Genomic DNA, 25,427 nt, shown 5'->3' on the forward strand with positions numbered 1-25,427 from the left:
CCTTATATACAGCTGTGCTACTCGTCGGCTTCCCTTGCTGTGTGTGTGTGGGGAGCGCTCAGCAGTCGCATACCAGGTTACATTCTTTTCCAGCATCACCACTGAGCCTGCCTGAAAGCCGCCACGCAAAGAAAGCTTCATTGTGCCTACCTGTGTCTTTGTCCCAGGAAGGCAACCGCTGTCAGCTCCGGTTCCCCCCACCCCCGGCATCCTGTGTCTCCGCCGCTCGCTTACCTGGTTACCCGCAGCGCGCACACCACGTGGTCCAGCCAGGGACCGGGGAATGTCATCTACGATGCCACTGGACGACAGGGCAGATGATAGGGTATGCGGTATGTGTCCGAACATGTGATTGGCAGAGCTTTCAGGAGGCGGTCTACTGCTGGGGCACATGCGCAGTAGCGCAATTCCACGGACACAGGGACTGGACGCAGAGACACTTGAACTTTATTATATAGGATAGGATACTCCAACTAAAAACAAACCCTGCTTGTTAATCATAATTATGTGAATAATTATGTTTACATAATAGAAGTGTTTGCCAATTCAAATGTATGTATTTTTAACAGTTCTACTGTATATATGCAGAACGTTAACTTTTGCAGTACAAGAGGGTTGCCACCTTTTCTGGAAAAATATACCGGGCCGTCTTGTATTTTTATGTTTTCCCTATAAATAACATTGGTGTCAAGCAACATTTTTACAGGCCAGGCCAGTAAAATACCAGCCAGGTGGCAACCCTAAGTACAAGAACTGGACAAAGAGGGTGCAAACATTTTAGAAATGATTATAAATATACACAGTGACAACGATTAAAGGGACAGTACACTCCTTTGTTCAACAGGAGTTCAATGAATAGGGTTTGTGGGAAACATACTTTTGCACCAGGTGTTTTAACCATGTAAAATCTATGGTTTCTGTTATTTCTTGAGCTAAGCAGGACAAACAGGGAAACTGAAACTACTCAATGTTTGGTCGTATGTAGATAATTAGATTACCACATACAATACTCTCCATTCACCCATCTTTGTGACTGTTTTGTTAGCAGGAATCTATTCTGCAAAGGGGTTATATGTGCACTAATAACTGTCAAATTATCTATCTCACAAGGACCAAACATGAAGAAATAGATTCATAATTTCCCCATGTGTCCTGTGCCTCCTTATCAAGGAATATGTTTTATACCTCATTACAACAGAATGTTCAGCACAAGCCCCATTCGCTTAAGTGGAACTGCCTTTTGTAATTTCACATAGGAAGAGAGATACAGGTCTTTGCAATCTGTGACATGTGATTTGTTTTAGTTACTGAGCACGTTTACATTACAATCTAAGGAATTTGTAAAATGTCTGTATAACAATAAACATTATTTTTTTGAACATGTCGCAGACATTTCTTAAGCAGGGAATGTACAGGGCATAAGCTAACATACAACATGGCAGACCCCTCTGGTTTACTGAAGCCGCCATCTTAGTTGGGGAATGTTAAGTCGCAATGACAGGGCTAACCGGAAGTTGTATTGCGCTTCCTGCCTTAGCGGACCGCTATTGAGGTGGATAACGGGGATGGTATTGTGAGAGAACTGAGGATAAGGAAGCTTTGGCCAGTGGCCAGCATTTTAGCTTGCCTTCGAAGGGCTATCTTCGGCCGCAAGGATGTCGGCTAGCGCTGTGTATGTGCTAGACCTAAAGGGGAAGGTGAGAGATGGAGAGTATGAATGCGGTGGGCAGAGCTGTTCGCTATGAGCCGGTGCTGGCAGGGCCATGGTGTAGCGTTATGGTGCGGAATGGAATGCTTTTGTTCTGTATGAGAAAGGCGGATTGAATGAAGCGCTACATATACATTTGTGTTGCGACAATATGGAACTAAGCACCTGCATGTATTATTACGCGATAATAGGTTGTGTGTGCGCGCGGAGGTCGCTGAATTCTTTATTCAGGGCCTGGTGGGTCTCTTCTTTGTGTGGTAAGATTACAGCACTGACTGCCTGTAACTGATTACTATAAATGTGTTACATGGTGATTTGTACGCCCTCGCCCTGTACCAGATGCTCTGAATGCTGCTTCTTTGGCTGCCATTCATTAGCTAATGGGAGTGTGTGAGAGCAGCAGGTGCCCCGTGTGCAAATCACTTGGATACCAAACCTTTACCTACATATTCGAGGACAGTCTGAAGGTCAGCAGCCAAGCATGGCATGAAATATTACTCATTAGTCAAATAACCAGAGGCTTCCTCTAATATTCTATTGGCGATCAGTGGTGTGACTATATGTTACTGGGCCCCACTGCAAATTAATTTTAGGGCCCCCAACGTAACCAGGGGTTGTCTCTTTTTTTTTCTTCTTCAAATATATGTAGAAATTGCTAATTATTTAGGGCCTTCTGGGGCCCCTATACCTCCTGGACCCCCTGCAACCGCAGGGTCAGCTTCCTCTGTTCATTATGCCCCTGTTGGGGATCCAGGTATGGCTAGGCCCCTGCCCAGACTCATTGCAATGTTACAAATGTTGGAAAACATCAGTTTACCAGTAATACAGCCACTGTCTCAAGAATATTATATAAGATGGACTTCCAGGCATACCTATGGCAGCAAAATTCTCCCTGAGATTTCACCCTTATTGGAAAATTAATTAAAGCTTGGTGGTTTTTAAACCTGGTTAAGTTAAATCCACAAATGAACAGTGTAACGTACATTTTAAAATTACATATTTATTTACCTACATGTATGTGCTTATATTTTTGTAATGCCTGTTGGGCCATTTTTTAAAAGACACATAACTGTAGCATGGTTTTTCTTAAAGGGCATGTAAAGCCTACATTTGCTTCCATGTATATAAATTGGGCATATATTCCCTACCCAAGCCACATCATTTGTACTGCATATACCCCCTCCATTTGCCAGCGCCATCACATTTTCCTAAAGCAAATACATGCTTTCACCCGGCTGCCATTTTCCCTCTGACACATCATCAGTAACATTTAAAAAAAAAGAAACCTTGTTTGTGACCGTATAAAATTCACCAAACCTTCTATGCTTTGTACACACTTTCCCAGGTATATGTTTGTCACAGTTAAAATTGTCACTTTGTTCCCGTTTGTTTAGCAATTATGTGATTGTCTAACAAGTAACCTTTTCTGCTTCAGGTACCCAATTGATACTTTGTTACAGATCCCAAGGGTAAACTGATAGCATTTAGTTACATGGAATGTATAATATAAACTATATTACTTGATGTACTCAATTAAACTAGAACCAGCTATATAATAAATAAATATAAAGTGCCATTTCAAATAAAACGTTTTAAAATTCCTCGAATAGTTAGTTGTTTCTTTTATTCTAAAACAATTTTAAATTTGCGCCTTAATCAATTGATAACACTTGAAAATACTCAAAATTAATTCTTAATACTGATTTAATCACCTTATTTAATTAATTCCAAGTACCGGTACTGTAAAACTCTCCAATTAATTAGCAGTCGTATATGTTTGCTCTAAACTTCTCAATTAAACCAATTGGCTAATTCATGAATTATAAAGTGAGTTATGCAGTTAATTAATTCCAAACTTGAATATAAATAAATAGTGCACAATATATAAAGTGACTTGTGCAATTAGTTGATTCTAGTAGTTTTAAAGTTAATAAATTCCCTGTGATCTTTAAGCATACACTCAGGATTTCCTCCTTCTATAAAGATAGAGAAAGGTGAAATTGTATAGAGGGTGGAGTTGCTCCCAAGATCTAGCTAATTGTTTTTTCTGGTCCCTATGAGCACCACAAAGCTGGAGAAGGACAGGAACTGCAGGGATGCGGTCTCAAATTTTACCTTCCTATATTTGCTTTGAAGAGTCTATTATAACCTACAAAACCACAAACCCCACAGTCCCACAGACTCTTTTACTAATCTATTTTCTATTCTAAGGACTGTGGGGTTTGCGGTTTTGTAGGTTATAATAGACTCTTCATAAAAAAGTACATCAAATATAGTTTATTTTATACATTCCATGTAACTAAATGCTATCAGTTTACCCTTGGGATCTGTAACAAAGTATCAATTGGATACCTGAAGCAGAAAAGGTTACTTGTTAGACAATCACATAATTGCTAAACAAACTAGAACAAAGTGGCAATTTTAACTGTGACAAACATATACCTGGGAAAGTGTGTACAAAGTATAGGAGGTTTGGTGAATTTTATACGGTCACAAACAAGGTTTGTTTTCTTTTTCTAAATTGTAATTATACTCCTCGAGTGTCTGGAGAGTCTGGGTATCTTTACGTATTAAGTTTAAGAATTAAATTTTACTTCTACGAATAAAATCATCAGTAACATTGACATCTACAAACAGGACATGTATGCTGTAAAGTTCATGCAATGCAAGCTTACACAGGCACAACCGACTTAAAAAGTAGATAAAAAGATCTGCTGGGGTTGAGCGCTGTAATGGTTAAGCTGAGCTCAAGAGAAGTGCTTAGGAGAAAAAAATAGGATCAGACAGCTAGAGCAGAGTGTCTAAGGGAACCAGCAAAGCTATCTCTTCATTGGCTGTTAGACTGGAGGGTGTGTTTAGTAATCTGAGCTGAGAAGAACTGAGCATGCTCATGAGCCAACAGCCAAAGTAAATTCCCGAGGGAGTGGTCTAAGGGGGATATAGGAGGAGAAGGATTCCTAAGTGATTAAGGAGATGCTGCAGCATTACTGTTAACCTTTTAACAACCAGAGTGGCAGTTGTGTAATTATTTCAAATATGCTGTTCACTGATTACATTTAAGGAGAATGGCTCACACTGTTTTTCCCTACTTGTGTAAAAATGCTGGCAGATATCCCACACCATTGTGTGTGTGTAGTGCAAGGTATGAATTAGATCCAGCTGGTATGGTACCCATGGGGTCGGTTTTGACTAGAAATGTGAACACAAGTGTTTTCTGACTGAAATCTGCCCAATTGCCCTTAGTCAAAAGGTGAACTACTTTTCAGCAGTAATGTTATTAAGCTATACATAAATAAGCATGCATAAAGCACTATGTAGACTACAGCTTAATGGCCCTTGTTGCCTTGGTAACATTTTTTTTTTATTTTAAGGCTTTTTATGCTTTTTTTCTAATTTAAGTTTTCTGAAAAAATATTTTTTCTCCCGGCATTCCATTTTTTTCTTTCGTTTCTCTATTAAAAAAAACTTTGTTACTTCCTTGGCTAGCCTAAAGCTCTGCCCCCTTTCCTATCTGAGTTCTTTTTCTCCCCTTTTCCTTTCTCTCTATGGCTATGTTAGTAAAAGAAAGAAAGATTTCAGAAAGGAAAAGGGGGCAGAGCTTTAGTATAGCCAAGGAAGGAAGTAGCTAATGAGCTGCTGTTTGTAAGAAAGGAAAAACAGACTGCAGGGAGAAAGGTATGTTATTCTGGGCGAAAACCCGTAACTGAAAAAGCTGCTCAGATGAGTAGTGAAACATCTTCAATGATTACTCAACAAGTCCAATTTTTTTTAGTTTTTTTTTTTATTACCTATACTAGATATTGCTCTTACTTATTTCCTGTAAAAACCATCATCAGTATGGGGCTCACAGTTTGAATACAGTGCCTGCTGACTATGCAAGTAGAGCTTTTGCAGAACTGTTGTTTTCACAACAGTTCTGACCCCATTTAAGCACAAAAAGCATCTGTCTTGTCCCAATCTTGGCTCCAAGCAATATGACCATTGTGTTTTCAGGGCTGGGAGAAAAAGACTCTCTGTACTGCTTACCATTTGAGCAACTCAGCTGAATTTTTTTTTACAGTATGTTAAGGTTTGGCTGCTGTTTCTGTTGCTCATACCAGAAAGACTTATAGCATTGAAACAGAATTAACAATTTAATACACAGACTTATTTATGTGTGTAACCAGCCTACTGAACCTTGTGTTCTTACCCTTTCTGCTCCCTTCCCCCACATGTCACCTTATTTCCCACTAACTGTTCAGTACAAAACTTGGTCCAAAGTGTAGTTGCAAGAGACCCAGGCCCTGTACTACTTCAACTGATCAGTGTGTGTAACAGAAATAACAACTGAAAAAAAAAATATTAAACCACATACACATTACAACCTATGGAATAATGAACAAAACAGTACTGCAGGGTATCTAACAATTCAGTATCTACAATTTTTCTCTTTATTTTCATTTGCAATCTTTATAATTTCCTAAACTGTATAATGGACAATTATTTTTTTTTTGTATGTCGTTGATTGTAGATGGCAGACCCAAAAGAAGGCTATATTGCTGTGGCTTATGGAGTAAAAGTTTACTTTGTCCACTCTAGCAAGCAAGCTGTTATTGGGCCAAAATAAAAAGAAGGAAACATATGTTGTTCTATATATTGCTGTTTTTGTGTGGCTATTTACATTATTTTCATTAATTTGTTTATGCCATAGACCCATACGGGTACACATAAATTCTGAGGCCAGTGCACACAGAGAATTTATAGGGAGAAACCAATTCTCTGCGCACAGAAAAAACTACTTGACCTGGTCAACCAAATAACTGATGACCTGTGAGAGGCTATGTTAGTTGTTACTTATTGAAACAGTTATGGGAGCCCTTATCTGGAAACCCCTTATCTGGAAACCCCTTATCCAGAAAGATTGAATTAAGGGAAGGTCATCTCCAACAGACACCATTTTAAACAATTCATTCCAATTTTCAAAATTGACCACCTTTCTCTGTGTAATAAAAAAACCATACATTGAACAAACCTGTAACTAAGGTATTTTTAATCCTTATTGAATGCAAAACAATTAAACTATTGGGTTTGTTTAATGTTTACAGGTATAGTGATCTAAATTACAGAAAGATCCTTTATCCAGAATGCCCCAGGCCATGAGCATTCTGGATAACATACTTGTACTTATTCTTTGATAGATTTCTTCTCCTATTTATCTTCCTAACTACTGTCTGGTTGCTATGGTAAATGGGGCCCTAGCAACAAAAAAAGCTTTGGAAATTCCAAACTGAAGAGTCGTAGAACAAAAAATTTAAATAATTCTAAAACCACACAAAATGAAGGCTATTTAGTAATTTTCCTCTACCTTATTTTGTGGTTAGTCAAAAACTGGGCACATTGTATATGTAGATACTAGTGATGTGTGGGCCGACCCGACCTCGCAGTGCTCCACGCGGGTGGCGGGCTGAGCTCTTCTCCTGCTCTCCCCGCCCGTCACCTTCAAATGCCGGCATCCGACTTCCGGGTTCCAGTTTTATAGTGTCGCGTCTGCTCACCCTGCCTCTTTTGTGATATCATTATGATGTCATCAGTGGGGCGGGGAGGTGCGGATCTATAAAAGGACCCCCGGAAGCGGGGGAGGGCACGGGTATTAGCAGGTCGGGTGCGAGTCAGGGAAACCCTGACCCGCACATGACTAGTAGATACCTCCAACATTATTGTAATTATGGGACAACAAGCATTTCTAAAAATGTGCATCCATAAAGAATGCTAAATAGGAGAAATCTTTTTTTATGGCCAAATCTCTACTGAGCAGTGGAGGAGAGAGTAACCTAATCCACTAATTTCCCCATGCTACTGCGTAAAATGATTTACAATCAAATACTATTTCATAATTTTAAATTTGTAATCAGTGGAGTGTAGAATAAATAAGGATCTTTATTTTGATCTAATAGAAAGAAGCATACTTGCTAATAGAACCTAGAAAGCCAGAGCAAAAGCATGTGGGGCAGCAGTTAAGTATTATGTAACCCCTCTGTAATATGATGACCATATTATCATCATTATTTTTATCTGTAGGGCTGTTCAACAGATAGGTGTAGGCCTTAATAGAAATACTGACCAACCCAGGAGGTAGAGTCTTATTCACCATTTTTATTTGTTTTAAAGGTCCTCATTTGCCGGAATTACCGTGGTGATGTGGACATGTCAGAAGTGGAGCACTTTATGCCAATTTTGATGGAAAAGGAAGAAGAGGGAGCACTCTCACCAATACTTGCCCATGGAGGTGTCCGGTTCATGTGGATTAAACACAACAATCTATATCGTATCCTATCTGATTTGATTGTTCACGTCTTTATTTTTGGTGCCACTCCACAGTTAATTTACTGCAATCAAAACATTTATTTCCACAAAGAATTTTAGACAATAAGTGATTTATACCATTCATTATCATAAAAGTACTTCTTATAATATACCTGCTCAAGTTGTATTTATACTACTGATTATTCTTTTGCATTTCCCTTGGGTATTTTCACATAGAGCATACTGCTGTTGTCTTTTTTTTTTTCAGAACCCCTAAGAATTCCCCTGAGTAGGTGCATGTGCGGTACATTTTTTCATATATTACTGTACTATACATATGCCCAGCTTGAACCAGCTCAGAGAATACCAGGAAGCACTGAAAAAAATGGTAATGGTGTGCTGTGCATGAAAGCACCCCAAGCTAGTGAGTTTTTAAAGAAAAGAACGCTGGCCTTAGGAGTACTACCTTCTGTTATGGGGACCTAAAGGGTAGCAATTGCTAAACATTTGTTTCCCCCACAGAAACTATATCTGTTCACATTCCAGATAGGTATAGAATACTACTACTTCGAAGATGTGGAGGCAGTCACCATGGGGTATATGTTTTTACAGACTGAACAAGTGTCTCATAATTCAGGAGTCAGACACTTGCTCAGTATGCAAGTGACTTGAAATCCGAATGACAGATTAGGAGATGCTTTATTCAGGCTTGAGATCTCCTAATGTAATAAGAGATTTATTAAAATATAATAAATTACCCCTCACACACCCACCCACAAGTTTACCCCCAAGATTAATATACTAATATAACTGTATTAAAATGTTTTCTAACACTTCTGGGATATCCTTTATGGGTTATAGTTGCAGCCTGAAACTACTGAAACATTTGTATATCTGTATTTCTATGCTATATTCACCTTAACATTATTTAGTTGTTGCAACGTCTAAAAAGAACGCCTGTGTATCGTTGGTATTCTCCTTTCTGTACAAAGTAGTCCAGGTGTGTATTTGGAGCATTTACATCAGTAACCATCACACATTCTGCAAAAGGAAAGAATTATTGATGCCTTTAGATGGTGCTAGAAATACAGGAAAACAGATACCACCACACTGTGCTAACTTCTAGGAAAACAATCAGTTCTGATAATTGCAGATGCTACACACATGTTATATCATACAAAATAATTGTGTCCTATATTTGTATGGGATGCTTAAATTCAGTACATTGCTAGGACTTAGTTTTCTGAGAGCTAACAGGTCTCCAATGTACTAATTTATACCCATAAGTACTGTGATAAATATTACTGTTTTAAAGGTGTACTTGAATTTGTGTGCTCCTTAGCAGATTGTTTGCAAAGCAGGTGACTACTCCAACTGCAAACAGTTGTTGAAATCAGCTCCTTACCAACGGCTCCTTATGCTAATATTTGTATGCTGGGTAAAGCCAGTTTGCAATCTAATTTTCAGCAAAGCATTTTATTGTCAGTTTGAGTTATTAGTTGCACAAGATACATATAGGTTAGATAATTCTAAGAAAGAGATGTTTTGTGTAACCTTGTATCTAATCATAGCTTCATTTAACACTTTGTATAATGTTCTGTATTCTTCAATTGGTTATGATAAATTGTTTATATATGTTAAATCTGGCATACTTTAGGACAGAAATCAATTCAACTTTCTGTGTATAAAGAAGAAAGAGAAATTTATTGTGTTTTTGTTTTTTTTTAGGTATTTTCTGAGTACTTTAAAGAGTTAGAAGAGGAAAGTATCCGTGATAATTTTGTAATTATATACGAGTTATTAGATGAGCTAATGGATTTTGGCTATCCTCAAACCACAGACAGCAAAATTTTACAAGAGTAAGTGTCCAGTGAAGTTTTTTCTGTTCATTTGTCTCCTCCTGTCTTTATGGGCTTTTCTGTCTAAACAATATTTAACACACTGAACACTAGCCACACACAGATAGATGATGGTGGGCTGACAATCCTGATAAAAATATCTACTATGGATATTGGTCACTTTGTTTATTGGCCCTGCTTGAAAAGTTTATTGAGATTAGGAAGTTATAGGTATTGTCTGTGGCCTCCTCCCATTGATTATATTCAAGTCCTGGAATGGCCTCTGTCCAAAGGAGATAAGCTCGGGGAAAAGGTGGCTTAACTGTTCCCATAATTCCTCTATAAAGTCTAGATAAGAGTTTGGCTGAGGATGGGGATTAGAGGGTACCTTCTACAGCTATCATGGCCACAGTAGGAGAGAGATTATGGAACTGCGCAGGAAAGGCGTGCCTGATTTGGAGATATCTGTAAAGTTGCACCTGTTGGCCGGAGACTATTTCTTGCAATTCTTGGTGTGTGGGAACTGAGAGCCAGGTATAAGGTTAGAAATTTTTTAAAAGTCCAGCCATGGCCAGTAAACAAAATCTTGTAGTTCACATAGATGGTATAGGAGAGAGTTGGCTTAAGTTGGGGCGAGAGAAGTGGCAAAGGGTGGTGCAGTATTTTCAAAGCTGTGGAGTCAGTAGGGTGTCCAGTAAGTTGGCCATATTTGAGTGGTGCCTTTAAGGGTAAGTTCTCAGGCCTTCTATTGAATGGAGGATGGATGGTTGGAGTGCGGTGTTAGGATTATAGGGGTTAGGAGAAAAGCACCAATGTATGTAATAGACTTGGGAGGCTAGGTAATAGAAGTGTAAGTGTGCTAGGGCCATGCCCTCCTTTTCAATAGCTGCTGTTAGACTTTTGCAAGAAATGCAAGAAGATTCATAGGTAGTAGTGGTGGTTCCCTGGAAGCTCCGTTCCTGGCCTCCTGATTGTATTGGTAGTACATTTGTAAACTTGGGAATCACACACTAGGTGCAGAATAGCCGAATAGCTTTTATTGGGTTTCAGGCACCAGGGGCCCTTTTTCAAGTGTGTATAAGTCAGTGTAAAACAAAGTCCAAAAATTTAATGTTGAATCAAATACAGGTTTAAAACAAGGACAGCTATGCTATCTGTCTATTATTGCTGCACTCTGCACCTTTCCATTCTAGCACACAAATCTAGCTAGGTGCAGAGGACTGCTAGAGCCCATACAGAAAGTTTTTTGAATAGTAAGGGGCATGTGTTTGTGCTCTCAAGTACTTTTGCACTTGCGTCCAGGATCAGAGTAAATGACCCCTACAGTGTTGACTTATTGAGAATAACAAATATTTCAATGTTTTGAATGTTTTGAATGTTTCAGAAAGCGTTCTACCACTGACCAGTATACACATATATGTTTCTAGGTATATCACTCAAGAAGGTCATAAATTAGAAACTGGAGCACCCCGTCCACCTGCCACAGTAACAAATGCTGTATCGTGGAGATCAGAAGGCATTAAATATAGGAAGAATGAAGTTTTCCTGGATGTCATAGAATCTGTGAATCTTTTGGTAAATTCAGTTATACTTTATACTTGCAACTAACAACTTAATTGCACCTTAAACTGAGCAGTAGTTATTTATCCTGATGTTATTAAAATCATATTAATCTTGTTATTGTCAATGTATTTCATGAAGAAGTAAAAGAAAATGTAATAGCCTACCCATAGAATAACAATAGAAAGAAAGTCATTTGTAAGTCTCTAAATCCAGTATCCAGTAAAGGTTTTTAGTGCAACCCCCATCCTAACCCTTAATCTCTTCTGATTATATTCTGAAAATATTACAAAGTAAAACATTTCTTTTCAATTATTACAAACTGCAAATGTTATTATCTGTATTATTCTATTATTACAAACCTCGGAGCTGTATTTAAACTTGAATCAGCTCATTCACTTCTCTATTCATCCAAGTTACTGTTGGGATTTTATTGTTTGAATACAAAAGCTCTGAATTACTGAATGGCTGTAATTTTATCCAAATAATCCACATTTTAAAAAATTCTTTCCTTTTTCTCTGTAAAAATAAAACCAGGCCTTGTACTTGATCTAAACTAAGATACAGGTATAGGATCCCTTATCCGGAAACCCGATATCCAGAAAGCTCCGAATAATAGACTCAATTTTAACCAAATAATCCAAATTTTTAAAAATGATTTCCTTTTTCTCTATAATAATAAAACAGTAGCTTGTACTTGATCCCAACTAAGATATAATTAATCCTTATTGGAAGCAAAACCAGCCTATTGGGTTTATTTAATGTTTAAATGAATTTCTAGTAGACTTAAGGCATGAAGACCCAAATTACGGAAAGCTCCATTATCCGGAAAACCCCAGGTCCCGAGCATTCTGGATAACCGGTCCCATACCTGTACAATTAATCCTTATTAGAAACAAAACCAGCCTATTGGATTTATTTAATGTTTAAAGGATTTTCTAGTAGACTTAAAGTATGAAGATCCACATTACAGAAAGATCAATTAGCCAGAAGACCCCAGGTCCAGAGCATTCTGAATAACAGGTCCCATACCTGTACAAAAAAAATAGGAACGTATAAGGGGATTATGTAATAAAATACTTCCGGATCAGTAAACTATAGCAACCAATCAACAGGTAGCATTTACTGGTCACCTGTTTTAAAACATGCATCTTCTAAGTTGCTGTTGGTTACTGCTCCTGGGTAAACTTAGTGCCTTTTTATTACATATGGGTTCTAGTATGTAAAGTCATATGAAAAGGTTTGGGAACCCCTCTCAGCCTGCATAATAATTGACTCCACTTTCAACAAAAAAGAAAACACCAAATTGATTGGATTAGCTCGTAAAGACTTGAACTTCATAGGCAGGTGTGTCCAATCATGACACAATTGCAAGTTGTGGCCAATTGCAAGTTGTGCTTCTGTTTGCCTCTCCTCTGAAGAATGACAGCATGGAATCCTCAAAGCAACTCTCAAAAGATCTAAAAACAAAGATTGTTTAGGAAAAGGCTACAAAAAGCTATATAAGATGTTTAGACTGTCAGTTTCAATTGTAATGAGTGTAATCAGGAAATGGAAGGCCACAGGCACAGTTGCTGTAAAACCCCGGTCTGGCAGGCCAAGAAAAATACCGGAGCGGCATATGCGGAGGATTGTAAGTGGTTACAGACAACACAAAGATCACCTACAATGACCTGCAAGAACATCTTGATACAGATGGTGTATCTGTATATCGTTCTACAATTCAGCGCAATTTGCACAAAGAACATGTATATGGCAGGGTGATGAGAAAGAAGCCATTTCTGCACTCACGCCACAAACAGTCGCTTGTTGTAGGCAAAAGCTCATTTAGACAAGCCACTCATCATTTTGTCATTTTGGAACAAAGTGCTTTGGACTGATGAGACAAAAATTTAGTTATTTGGTCATAACAAAAAGCGCTTTGCATGGCGGAAAAACACCACATTCCAAGAAAAACACCTACTGTCAAATTTGGTGCAGGTTCTATCATGCTGTGGGGCTGGGTGGCTAGTTCAGGGGCCCTTGTTAAAGTCGAGGGTTGGATGAATTCAACCCAAGATCAACAAATTCTTCAGTATAATGTTCAAGCATCAGTCAAAAAGTTGAAGTTACGCATGGGTTGGATATTCTAACAAAAGAATGACCTAAACACACTTCGAAATCTACAAAGGCATTTATGCAGAGGAAGAAGTAAAAAGAATGGTCGTCACAGTCCCCCAACTTGAATATCATCGAAAATCTATGGGATGGTTTGAAGCAGGCTGTCCATGCTCAGCAGCCATCAAATTTAACTGAATTGGACAGATTTTGTATGGACGAATGGTCCACTTTGAAAGCACCGCTAATGATATACAAAACTCCAAAGAATTTAGAATGGTTCCCAAACTTTTTCATATGACTGTATTAAAGGTTATTCAACTTAGTGTTCTTTAAGTGGTCTTCACTATTTATTTTTTTTCTTTTTAATTACGTTACATTTTTGATTATTGCATTTCAATTCTTCCTTTTTCTATTTGGTGGCAATGCATACAAGCACTCATGTCTCTTGTATTCATTACAGAAGTCTGCGAGTTTGAAGACTGGCATTGTTCCTTTTGCATTTAGGTTTCTTCTTCTGTAGCTTATTTCCCAATTTTTTTTGGCTGAAAAGTGCATTACTGGCTAGGCAAATGAGATTGAACATCAGTATCGTTTTTGTATATTCAAATACTGGGACCAAATAGAGCAGAAAGCTTCAAATTAATATGTTCTCAGAAAGACTGATTCTTGTTTATGCCTTTTACTACCCACATGGGGCAAAATGTGTTTTCTTCCCAATCTAATACTTAACGTGTTAAGCAGCAGTGTATTTTCTCACTTGCTAAAAACGCATCCAGTGCTTCATCCAGTGCTTCATCCAGTGCTTCATCCAGTGCTTCATGGCTAAATCTGCCAGTACAAATAATTTTAAAGCTCCTTATCTTTCCTGCCAAAAACCTTCATTCTAATCCCAATGCCTGTTCTGTGCTGTTCTGCTGTGAATAAGTAACCAGACTGTTTATTCCATGGTATCCGTATATATTTAGACATCATGTCTCCGTGAGCGTTTCTTCTTCACAGATCTTGTATACATTTTAGTTAATTTTCTTTTCTGGACTCTCATTATTTTATTTATCTATGTGTATCCCTTTAAAACAGGATAATATCTTACGGACAGTTTATTATCTATAGGCATTCTCTATTAAGGATTCTCCATACTATCAATTATTTAAGGCATATGTAATGTAATGCACACTGTACTACACTTATAAGAACCATTTGCATTTGAATTTAGTGCTATTTAACAAGTCTTGGCTGTGTGATTTTAGTGGGTGTGATTTCAGGCCACAGAAACGGAAAAGATTGTCTGCATTGTACAAATACTATTAAACATTAAAAAAAAATCATACAAAAAGTGTCTTTTCTCTACATTATGTTACAAGCACCTTTGTGAATATTTACCAGCATTATGTTTTCAAAGTAGCCTGGCATTAAACCATTTATTTAAACTGTCATTAGCAAACCACTCCGCTCTAGACCTTGTTAGAAAATAACTTTTGTTTTTCCTCCTAGGTGAGTGCAAATGGAAACGTGTTACGCAGTGAGATAGTAGGGTCCATCAAAATGCGAGTGTTTCTTTCAGGAATGCCCGAACTTCGTCTTGGATTAAATGATAAAGTTCTATTTGACAATACTGGGCGTAAGTTTTTTTTTTTTTTTTTTAAATCTATTTTAATTATTGTTAATATCTGGTATATTTAGACTATTCATAGTTGTATTACAGTTGCATTTAATTAAACAGCTTTTTTGCATATTCTAATCAGTGTATATAACACTACAACTTGCTTTGCTTAGGAAACTACATATGCAATAGCAAGGATCAAATGTCAATGTTATTTGGGTAGTTTTGTTTTTAAGCCTTGAGAAATATATTATTACATTGCATACATTGCAGTTCATGGCTACACTACATCTGTGATCTTACAAATGGTTTACCTTCATGCTCTGGGCTACATTCGGTACATATTTATTAGATCTCTATAACTTTTTAAATTTTGAATCCCATTAGGTGGAAAGAGCAAATCTGTGGAACTGGAAGATGTCAAGTTTCACCAATGTGTACGCCTGTCAAGATTCGAAAATGACAGGACAATTTCCTTCATTCCTCCAGATGGGGAGTTTGAGCTCATGTCTTACCGTCTGAACACACATGTGAGTGAAGTTATATGTTATTTGAATTGATACTGATAACTGTTAAATATTCATATGTATATAACTCAAAAATAAGTGTTAGTACTGAGTTCACACTTCTTGCTTTCTGCAACCACTACTTTATTCAATAAGGCATAATACACAACATCCATAAATACATTACTGGATAACGCATCTGACACAACTTATTCAAATAGTCTTAAGGCATACTGGGGCTCATTTATAAACACTGGGCAAATTTGCACCTGGGCAGTAACCCATAGCAACCAATCAGAGGCCTGCTTACATTGCTCAACCTGCAGCTGGCTGAAAAAAGCCACTCACTGATTGGTTGCTATGGGTTACTGCCCAGGTGCAAATTTGTCCAGTGTTTATAAATGAGCCCCACTAACTTTACCTGCAATGTTCTCAAATACTAGAATTGTTGCAGTGTCCTGTGTTGTAAGAGGTCAGATCCAAAGAGAGAGATGTTCCAAATTCCCTGCACTATATAGTGCTTTTCTCCCTACCCATTCACTTTACGTCATATCCGATTTCTTGTCCAGGGACAAAAGACCTTCCTCAGCCTCATGGAAGACATATGTGCTAATGAAGTTGGTCTCATATTGCAGCTTGTCAGAGGGTTTATACATTCCTTGGAAAGTGACATATTTCCTTTGTCTCAATTTCTAGAGACCATACCCCATCTCACTGCCATGCGGTCACTCTGACCAGACCTTATTAACCATTTCTATACCAACCAGAATCCATTCCATCAACTGGTCCATCTCATAGCCTTTTAGTTTAAACCTACTATAAATGTGTATATCTTCAAATTAACATGTTACAAATGGATTGCCATTGTTTTTTGGGCAAGATTTGAATATACTGTCTATATATGTTTCCAGCTGCCCAGACAACCAATTTGATGATGTTGCTACTGGATTCTCAACTCCTTTGCTAAGGCAATTGCGCTGCTGTGTACTTAATAGTGTCTTGCCTTTCTCTCCTTACATTAACATGTTAGTTGGCCAAGCTAGGGCATGTATGTTAGCTGTGATTTTGCTTTCTGACCTGTACAGCTGTATAGAGCTATAAGAGTAAGACTTGCATTTTGAAGTGGTTGGCCTAGAGGTAAATGATCAGCCTCTGATGCTGGATCTCATGCTAGAGACAATGGGTCAATGGTAACTCTTTGTCCTGACATCAGGCCTGGACTGGCAATCTGTGGGTTCTGGCAAATGCCAGAGGGGCTGCTATAAGGTGCCATAGAAAGTCAGTATTTAGTGGGCTGGTGGAGGCTGTTTGGGCCTCTGTGTGGGCTAATTGGGCCTCTGTGTACCTGAAATGCCAGGGCCTATTTAATTCTCAGTCCATCCCTGCCTGACATACTTAGTGGCTGCCTTGATTGCTGTAAAGTCCCACAGGAGAATACAATTTCCCTTCCCCTTATTGAATGGTTTAGTGTTAAATTTATTGTAAGAATTTGTTTTATATTTTTTTAATTCTTTTTGCGAAGAATCAAATGTGAAAATTAAAACCATTGAACATTAATAATTTTGAAATGTATTCTTGTCTCTAGGTTAAGCCTCTAATCTGGATTGAATCTGTAATAGAAAAACATTCCCACAGTCGTGTTGAATACATGATAAAGGTTTGTAATATCTGATCTGAATTAGTCGCTATGTGCATAAATGGGGCACAATATATCTTCCTGCTGATAGGGTGTAATTGTAAAAGCTGTAAGTAAACCAATGAATTCAATGTGCAATCGCAAGGAATGGTTTTCTGGTGTCTACTAAATAGTCACATGATCATGCATTCCACTGGTTTAACTTTTTCAGTCCAGAATTTGGCCAGGATACACCTTGAAGGTGAATCATTTGGTTAGGAAACCTGGTAGCTCATAAAAGTACGGAATCAGGAAACACTCCTCATAGTTCCAAGAATATTTAGGCCAGCAAATAAATATTCACCTCAAATCTCATCCTCATTTGACATTTAAACTGGGCTTTATAAAAAATACCTGTTTTTTTTTACCCTAACTGGCCTTCTGGGTTGTACTTGTCACTGCTCCAAGTGCCCCAAAAGGAAGCATCCTCAGTGGGGGAACCACAAGGTTAAAGGGACACTTTACCATTCAAATTTCCAGAAATAATGTGCTTAATACAGGGGAAAACCAATGGCAGGTTTTTGGGATTCGGCCAGGATTCAGCCTTTTTCAGCAGGATTCGTGCCTGGTCGGACGTAATCCAAATCCTAGACTTAATTTGCATATGTAAATTATGGGCGGGTAGGGAAATCATGTGACTTTTGTCACAAAAGAATAATTTTTTCCACTTTTTCCTTTCCTGCCCCCAATTTGCATATGCAAATTAGGATTCGGTTTGATATTCGGCTGAATCTTTCACCAAGGATTCGGGGATTCATCCAAATCCCAAATAGTGGATTTGGTACATCCCTACAAAATACAAATTTCGATCGAATTTTGAAAATTTATGGACGTTTAGGGGAGTTTTTGAAAACTCGCATGGATTCAGAATTCTACCTTTGATAAATGTGCCTCCAAATCTAGGTGAAAAATTTCATCTTTAATGCAGAACGAGTCTCTACATACCCCACAGCTAGGGAACTACAAGGATGATCAGTTTATTCTCTCTAGAAATCTGCAAAGCAATATTAGTTTGGTAATGCGAGCAGACTTGTATGTATAAGGTATACTCTTGATGGCTCTAGTGACATTACCGGTTTATTTTGCCTCCAGATTCTTAATGGCTGCAAATTATTAAGCACTGTTACTTCATTTTACACACCTATACGTGGCATGCAATAATTGTGACCACTTTCTATAGGCTAAAAGTCAATTCAAGCGCAGATCTACTGCCAACAATGTTGAGATTCACATTCCTGTGCCAAATGATGCCGATTCTCCCAAGTTCAAGACCACAGTAGGAAGTGTCAAATGGATTCCAGAAAATAGTGAAATTGTGTGGTCGATAAAGTCCTTCCCGGTAAGACTCCAAAGCTCCTGAATTGAAGAATAAACTTTCAAACAGAAGTTGTCTATAAACCCTATTCTTTAAAGTACTTGAGTCAAAATATGCTCTTTGCATTCTGCATTTTCTACCTTCTGTTCTGAATGGACCACTGGTGTGCCTGTTGACACAGGGGAACCCTGAAGCTACTGCCACCTCCTTACCAGGCAGTTGCTCTAGGGTTCCCTTTGCACCCTTTGTAAATAGGTGCAGCACACTTGGGCCTAAAGTATCCCAAGCATGTGTGTGCAATTAATTTTGGTAAATGTGATGCGCCAGGACATGTAACCTCAGTGATGCTGGAATTCTGGGGAAAAATGCTGCATTGCGGGGAAAAAACATACAATTGCACTTGCAGATGTAAATTACCCGTGTCTTGTGCTCATTGTCATGTATGCACTCTTATAGGGTGGCAAGGAGTATCTCATGAGAGCTCACTTTGGCCTCCCAAGTGTTGAGGCAGAAGACAAAGAAGGAAAACCTCCTATCAGTGTGAAGTTTGAGATTCCGTATTTTACAACCTCTGGAATTCAGGTAGGAATGTGCATGAAACGCATTGTGCATTTATATCTTTGCATTTTATTATGTATCATACTTAAATGTTTTAATCGTTTTTTAAATATTTTATAAAATTATAGGTTCGATACTTGAAAATCATTGAGAAAAGTGGGTACCAGGCCTTGCCATGGGTGCGGTATATCACCCAGAATGGAGGTAAAATCAGTTTTGATTAACATTTTTATACATCTTTGAATGAGCCGTTACATTGGTTTAACGCACTAAAGATACATAGAAGAGGGCAAAAAACCCTAAAATTTTAGCTTTTTTTTATTGTTGTGTAGGTAAGAATTTGTGCAGGTGCAGAAGCTGTTTTGCTGCAAATTGACATGTTGATGTAGCAGGCTATGTAGTTAAAGGGTTTTGATAGATAATACCCTTAAAGGAGATATAAAGTCGCAATCACTGGGCGGTGCCTAATGTTAGACCCTCTCCCCAGCTATTTTAATCACTTAATTGATACTCCGAGCGAGTCTTCTGCTCTACAGCAGCTGCAAGGTCTTGCTTTATGATTGACTGCTGTCCGAACAAGCTGAATCTTGTAGGAAGGGTTTGACTTACAAGGAACCTACACTGCTCCAACAAAACCTCCTTTCCACCGGTATTACTGAAAATGTGATACACTATGAAAGCAGAAATATAGTGTCTGTGTCTAAACATATAAAATGCCAAAAGGAAAACAGGACTTGATAACCTTTGTATATCTGGCCATCAATTATGTCCACAACACCAGTTTACAAATATAGGGTGTCATTTTTCATTTATCATCTAGTAGAGTGCTGTCCAACTGGCGGCCCACAATCACCCCCCCCCCCCCCTTGTGTGGCCCCACACATGAAAGAGTGGCTGCTGTGACTGCTTACCTTGTGTAAATATTAAAAGGTATCACTATACAGTTTAACTGCCCCTTTTACACCTCATATTCACACCTGTAACACCTCACAACCCTAATGCCCTGTACTGTTCACACCTGAGACCCAGACTGAAACTGCCCACATTGTTCACCTGTTCACATCTCAAAAAAACTGCTGGAGGGGCACATGCATCGTTTCTCCTGCGGTATTCTGCCTTCCCTATGCTTCCTGTGTCTGCCCTAAGCTCCCTGTGTGTGCTATACTCTGCTCCGTGTGTGCCTTACTCTGCCTGCCCTATTCTCCCTGTGTGGGCCTTACTCTGCCTGCCCTATGCTCCCTGTGTGGGCCATACTCTGCCTGCCCTATGCTCCCTGTGTGTGTGTGTGTGTCATACTCTGCCTGCCCTATGCTCCCTGTGTGTGTCATAATCTGCCTGCCCTATGCTCCCTGTGTATGTCATACTCTGCCTTCCTTATACTCCTTGTGTGTGCCATACTCTGCCTTCCCTATGCTCCCTGTGTGTGTGCTATACTCTGCCTTCCCTATGCTCCCTGTGTGTGTGCTATACTCTTTCCTTATGCTCCCTGTGTGTGTGCTATACTCTTCATTTTATAGTCCTGATAAGTTTCCCTGTTTCTCCTGCGGTATTCTGCCTTCCCTATGCTCCCTGTGTGTGCCATACTCTGCCTTCCCTATGCTCCCTCTGTCTGCCCTATGCTCCCTGTGTGTGTCATACTCTGCCTTCCTTAGGCTTCCTGTGTGTGGGTGTGTGTCATACTCGCCTGCCCTATGCTCCCTCTGTCTGCCCTATGCTCCCTGTGTGTGTCATACTCTGCCTTCCTTAGGCTTCCTGTGTGTGGGTGTGTGTCATACTCGCCTGCCCTATGCTCCCTGTCAAAACAGGGCATGATCAACCCTGGCTTCCATTATCTGGCGTTCACCACATAGGCCAGAAAAATTCCTGCCCTCCGTACCACAGAGGTAGAACAGCACTGATCTAGTATGTAAGGGGAATATTTATAAATCGGTGTATTATCAAAGCTCTTTTTGTTTTGTGTGCCAGAGAGACGTAGAGTAACTCATTCACATTCAGATGGTGGCATTTATGCAGCTCACCAACCAATTATGCAGCAATAAACACTGTACATGTTATTTTATACACTGTATTTGATGTTGATATGGATGCAGTGGAGATAAAAGCATGTACATATCTCTGGGCCACAGACAAAAATGCAGAGAAATGTTTGTATGTATATCCTTGTTTAACCATGCACAAAACTCATGACCTCTGTTTTGCCAATATATGCCTGGAAAGAGCCAAACCTCTGTGCTTCTAATTTGTTTTATTTTTCTATTCAATCATATTTATAATCACTTCTTGTTCTTTTTCTAGATTATCAACTTCGAACACAGTAAAGCGAAAAGTTTTGGTCGATACATAGTTATATATATATAGTTTAAACTGATTATTCTACAATCTGATTTTGTTCTGTGGAATATTAAAGAAAACCCGCCAAATGCAAAGAACCTGGATCCTGCCATTGTATGCAGCGCATATGCAATACAGGAAAAAAAAAAATCTGGTAACCGCATCTGCTGGATTTGCTCCGCTTTCTGTAAATGTGTTTGTTGTCTGTTGCGCCATTCCCAGGTCCAGTCTGAATTCATTGCTTGTGATCTTACCAGAAAGACCTGTAAGACTCATCAAGTTCTCTAACAGATTAAATGTTCTTTATATACTTTCATTTGATAGTGTTTATTTTGAGTAATGAAATTCAGGATCAAAAGATTCTGTAAGGATGTTGTATCTTGTTCTGGCCATGAGGAAATAATTCAGTTGTAGTATCACAGTACATCCATATTGGTACCTTCTGGCTGAGTTTAGAATAAAAGATACATTTCTTTTGCAATTTGAAGAGAAATTGAGGCAAACTTCAGGGTGCTTCTCTGAACACTTTTGCTGTTCACATTCATTCATTTTATTTTTAGCCTTTTCTGAGATACTTGATTTGCACATTTAGACTGCAAATAGCAGGTTTTTGGCTGAATTTAGCAACCCCTGGGTTAACAATCCAGGAAGTGCATAGATTGTGTTTGGGTCGCTGATACTTTGAACTTTCAAAAAGAACTGTTCAGCTTAAGCCTGCCTAGCAGTATAACACGGTCTAAAACTGCTAATCTTGAAAATCTCTAAAAGCAGAAAATGAATAGATTTCAAAAGTGATAAGTACTCTCTAGTACAATTCTTTTTTTATTGATATTCTGTAATAGCTATGCACACAGGAAATCATGTTTCTAAAATGCTTTGGGATATTGGACAAAAGGCAGGGCTGCCTTAAATGAGAACTAAAGCTGAATCAAATAAGTAGGTTAGAAAACGTTGTACATTACATCTTGGGCTTCTGTACCAGCCCAAGGCAACCACAGCCCTTTAGCAATAAAGATCTACAAAGACCCCCCCAGTAGCTCCCCATCTTCTTTTCTGCTGATTCACTGGACATGCTCTGTGCTGCTTTCACTTTCTGAGCTTAGGGACCCACTGACAATATAGGCTAATTGTAACAGTACTCACAGGTAACTTTACACTTTCTTTGATCTTCCTGGAGCTGATTACTGCCTGAGTCTTTGCCATATTAGCAATTCTATCTATTCGAAAAGGTTGTTTTCCATTTTCTTCCAAGTCTTTTAGTTTTTGGTTGCCATTTTAAAGCATTTGAGATGATTGTAGCTGAGCAGCCTATCATTCCTATATGTTTTCCCCTCTCCAATCAACTTTTTAATCAAAGTATATATAAAGATCACAATATAAGGCTGATTAGTAAATCTGTTTATTGATACATGGCCACTCAGAAACCAGCAAAATAAGCATCAGAAGATAGCAGTAGGCTCATGGTATGGGAGTAGTAGGCATGTATTTCATAACCCTATAACACTTAACCCAAGAATAATTAATAGGTGAGGAATAAATCATAAGTAACTAAGTGACACCAGACCAAGAATGTGTGGAGAAATGTTGCAAGAACAAAAATTCAGTCTGTGGAGGTTCTCATCCATCCAAGCCATGGTATATCTATTCTATAGTAATAAGTCAAAAGGAAAAAAAAAATACATCAAGTCCGGTTGATTTGACTTATATTTCATTTGTAAATATTTTTTTATAATTAACCTTCTTAGCCAGACCCTGACTTTAAGTGCTTGCTATAACTAAAATGTTCCTCCATTAAACACCGCCAACCACCAAAAACACTGCACATTCTGAAGTTAACTGCCTTATCTGTTTTTGATGGCTTTGTCAGCGAGCTAAAATGGACCAATCAATAGGAACAAAACATTCCCTAGCCTTACCAGAAGTATATGCATCACTGCATATACTTCTGGTAAGGCTGAGCCGTATTCAAAAATAAAGAGTTGAGAGCAACACAGGCATGCAAAAACTTCCTAGGGTGCCAAATAAGGGCTGTTATTGGCTATTTGATAGCCCCTATGTGGGCTGGCAGCATACAGAGGTTCTGTTTGGCAGTACACCTAGCCTGGAATTCAAAAATAAGCACCTGGTTTGCGGCCACTGAGAGCAACATGTTGCCCGCAAGCTACTGGTTGGGGATCACTGCTCTAGACAATGTGTTTTTTTTATTTGTATAGAGCTCCTTGAGGGCAAAGCACTGTACAGCAAAACAATAATAAAGTAGTAACAAACAAAGGGTCATTGTAAAAAAACGAGCCCCCCCACTTACAATTATTTAATATAAGGTCTTATTAACCTCTTATAGAAATAGAGGTAATAATATAATAAATAGTAAACATAATAAGAAATTATAAGAAAAGTCTGAGATTCCAAAACGGGTGTTAGTGATTTGCATTCTGTTCAAATATAGAACTATAGACAGTCCTGAGTCATTTAACTTGTGGACAGGATGTAAAAGGAGCAGGATTTTAGACTGTCCCCTCCTGATAACTTCTGCTAATAGATATTGTTTGTCTGGATGAAACAAATTATACAAACAAGGAAATGAGCATACCTATCTCCTGGATCAGCAATCAGTGGCTTGTGAGCAGCACATGTTTTCCAGTAGCCTCAAAGTAGGTGCTGATGTTGAATTCCTGACTTGCAGGCATAAAGGCCATGTGTACTGCCAAATGGAGCTCCCTATAGTCTGCCAGTAACATTTTTTTTTTCATTTTTACAACATGATTATTATTAATAAACAAGTCACTAATGAAGCAGTCCATAAACAAAATTCCAAAAATTTAATGTAAAAGCACAAAGGACTTGTTTTCATGATGGAGCTGATCCTCAATTTTCTTTATATCAGAGTGTGGGGCTTATTGGTAAAAAAAAATGTTGTGGACCCAGTCTTGGAGGAATGGGAATTCAGACGCCCATCAAGTTGTTGTGTATGTTCAGGCTTAATGATTTATGCTTTGAAAGTTGGCCACAGGGGGTCACCATCTTGTAAATGTGTTAAACATCTTGTCCTGTCCTGTGTTGTCATCTAATCTAATGTGGATTTTATAGTTTTTGTATTGTTGAATACAAACTTTCTCCAACTCTGCAAAACCAGTGTTCTCCAAATGGAATCCCAGTTTATCTGTCTCTGCAGCTGGAGTTGGAAACAGTAAATGGGGATGTAAGGGCAAAAATTAAATCCAATGCAAATATCTACACAGTCGCCGACTGCTCTACAGGTAAACAAACAAAGCTGCTCAAGTTCTGCATGGCTGGCAAGTAAGGCAGGGGCTCCCCCTGCAGAGCAGTTAGGGACAGTCTTACAATTCCTATACACAGCAGAAAATGAAGGGAAAATATCACTGAATACAGTCAGGTTTCTTATAAAAATGGTACTCAAATGCAGGGGCAAGCCCCTAGAGGCCAAAAAAATCTAAAGGTGGCCATAGACAAAGATCTTTTTGTTATTTTAAGCTTATTAAGAAAATCATTTAAATGCATGATTTGTACATCAACTAAAAAGACCATTTCAATCGATATTGTCTAGTTGAAGCTGAGAAAGTACAAAGTGCAATATACAAGGTTTTTTGGGGCTTTTTACTAGTTTGGACTCACCACAGGATGCCCTGTCCGGTTTTTGCTTCTCTTTAAAGCTTAAGGGATATATCCTATTCTGTTAAGAAATAATGCTGTATAAGACAAATACCTTTCTAATAGTGCTAGTAGGTATGTGGACTACTGGAAACAAGTATAGGTTACTTTTTAAACAATAAAGGAATGCACTAACCAACCAATGCATGGACAAATACTGTAACTGCATCCTTTTTATTCTATTACTACACCGTTGTGAATGGACAATTGATTGTATTGTCTTCTTAGTATTCTAAAACTCATAATAAGTTATTTTTAACCATAAGCCAAACTGAGTGCAAGGAC

At 38.5% G+C, this 25,427-nt stretch overlaps 1 protein-coding gene across 1 annotated transcript; it reads left to right on the forward strand.

The window, feature by feature from the left end:
- The first annotated feature begins 1,560 nt into the window (after positions 1-1,560).
- ap1m1.S (adaptor related protein complex 1 subunit mu 1 S homeolog) lies at positions 1,561-21,783 on the forward strand. The gene is given in 12 exon segments (NM_001095980.1): positions 1,561-1,697; positions 7,856-8,012; positions 8,923-8,990; positions 9,719-9,849; positions 11,256-11,403; positions 14,980-15,106; positions 15,476-15,618; positions 17,180-17,251; positions 18,450-18,608; positions 19,041-19,166; positions 19,271-19,346; positions 21,438-21,783. Coding segments are annotated over 12 exon segments (1,272 nt in total). The 5' UTR covers positions 1,561-1,655; the 3' UTR covers positions 21,461-21,783.
- The last annotated feature ends 3,644 nt before the right edge of the window (positions 21,784-25,427 follow it).

The sequence above is a fragment of the Xenopus laevis genome, chromosome 1S, assembly GCF_017654675.1.
Source record: "Xenopus laevis strain J_2021 chromosome 1S, Xenopus_laevis_v10.1, whole genome shotgun sequence".
NCBI lineage: Eukaryota > Metazoa > Chordata > Amphibia > Anura > Pipidae > Xenopus > Xenopus laevis.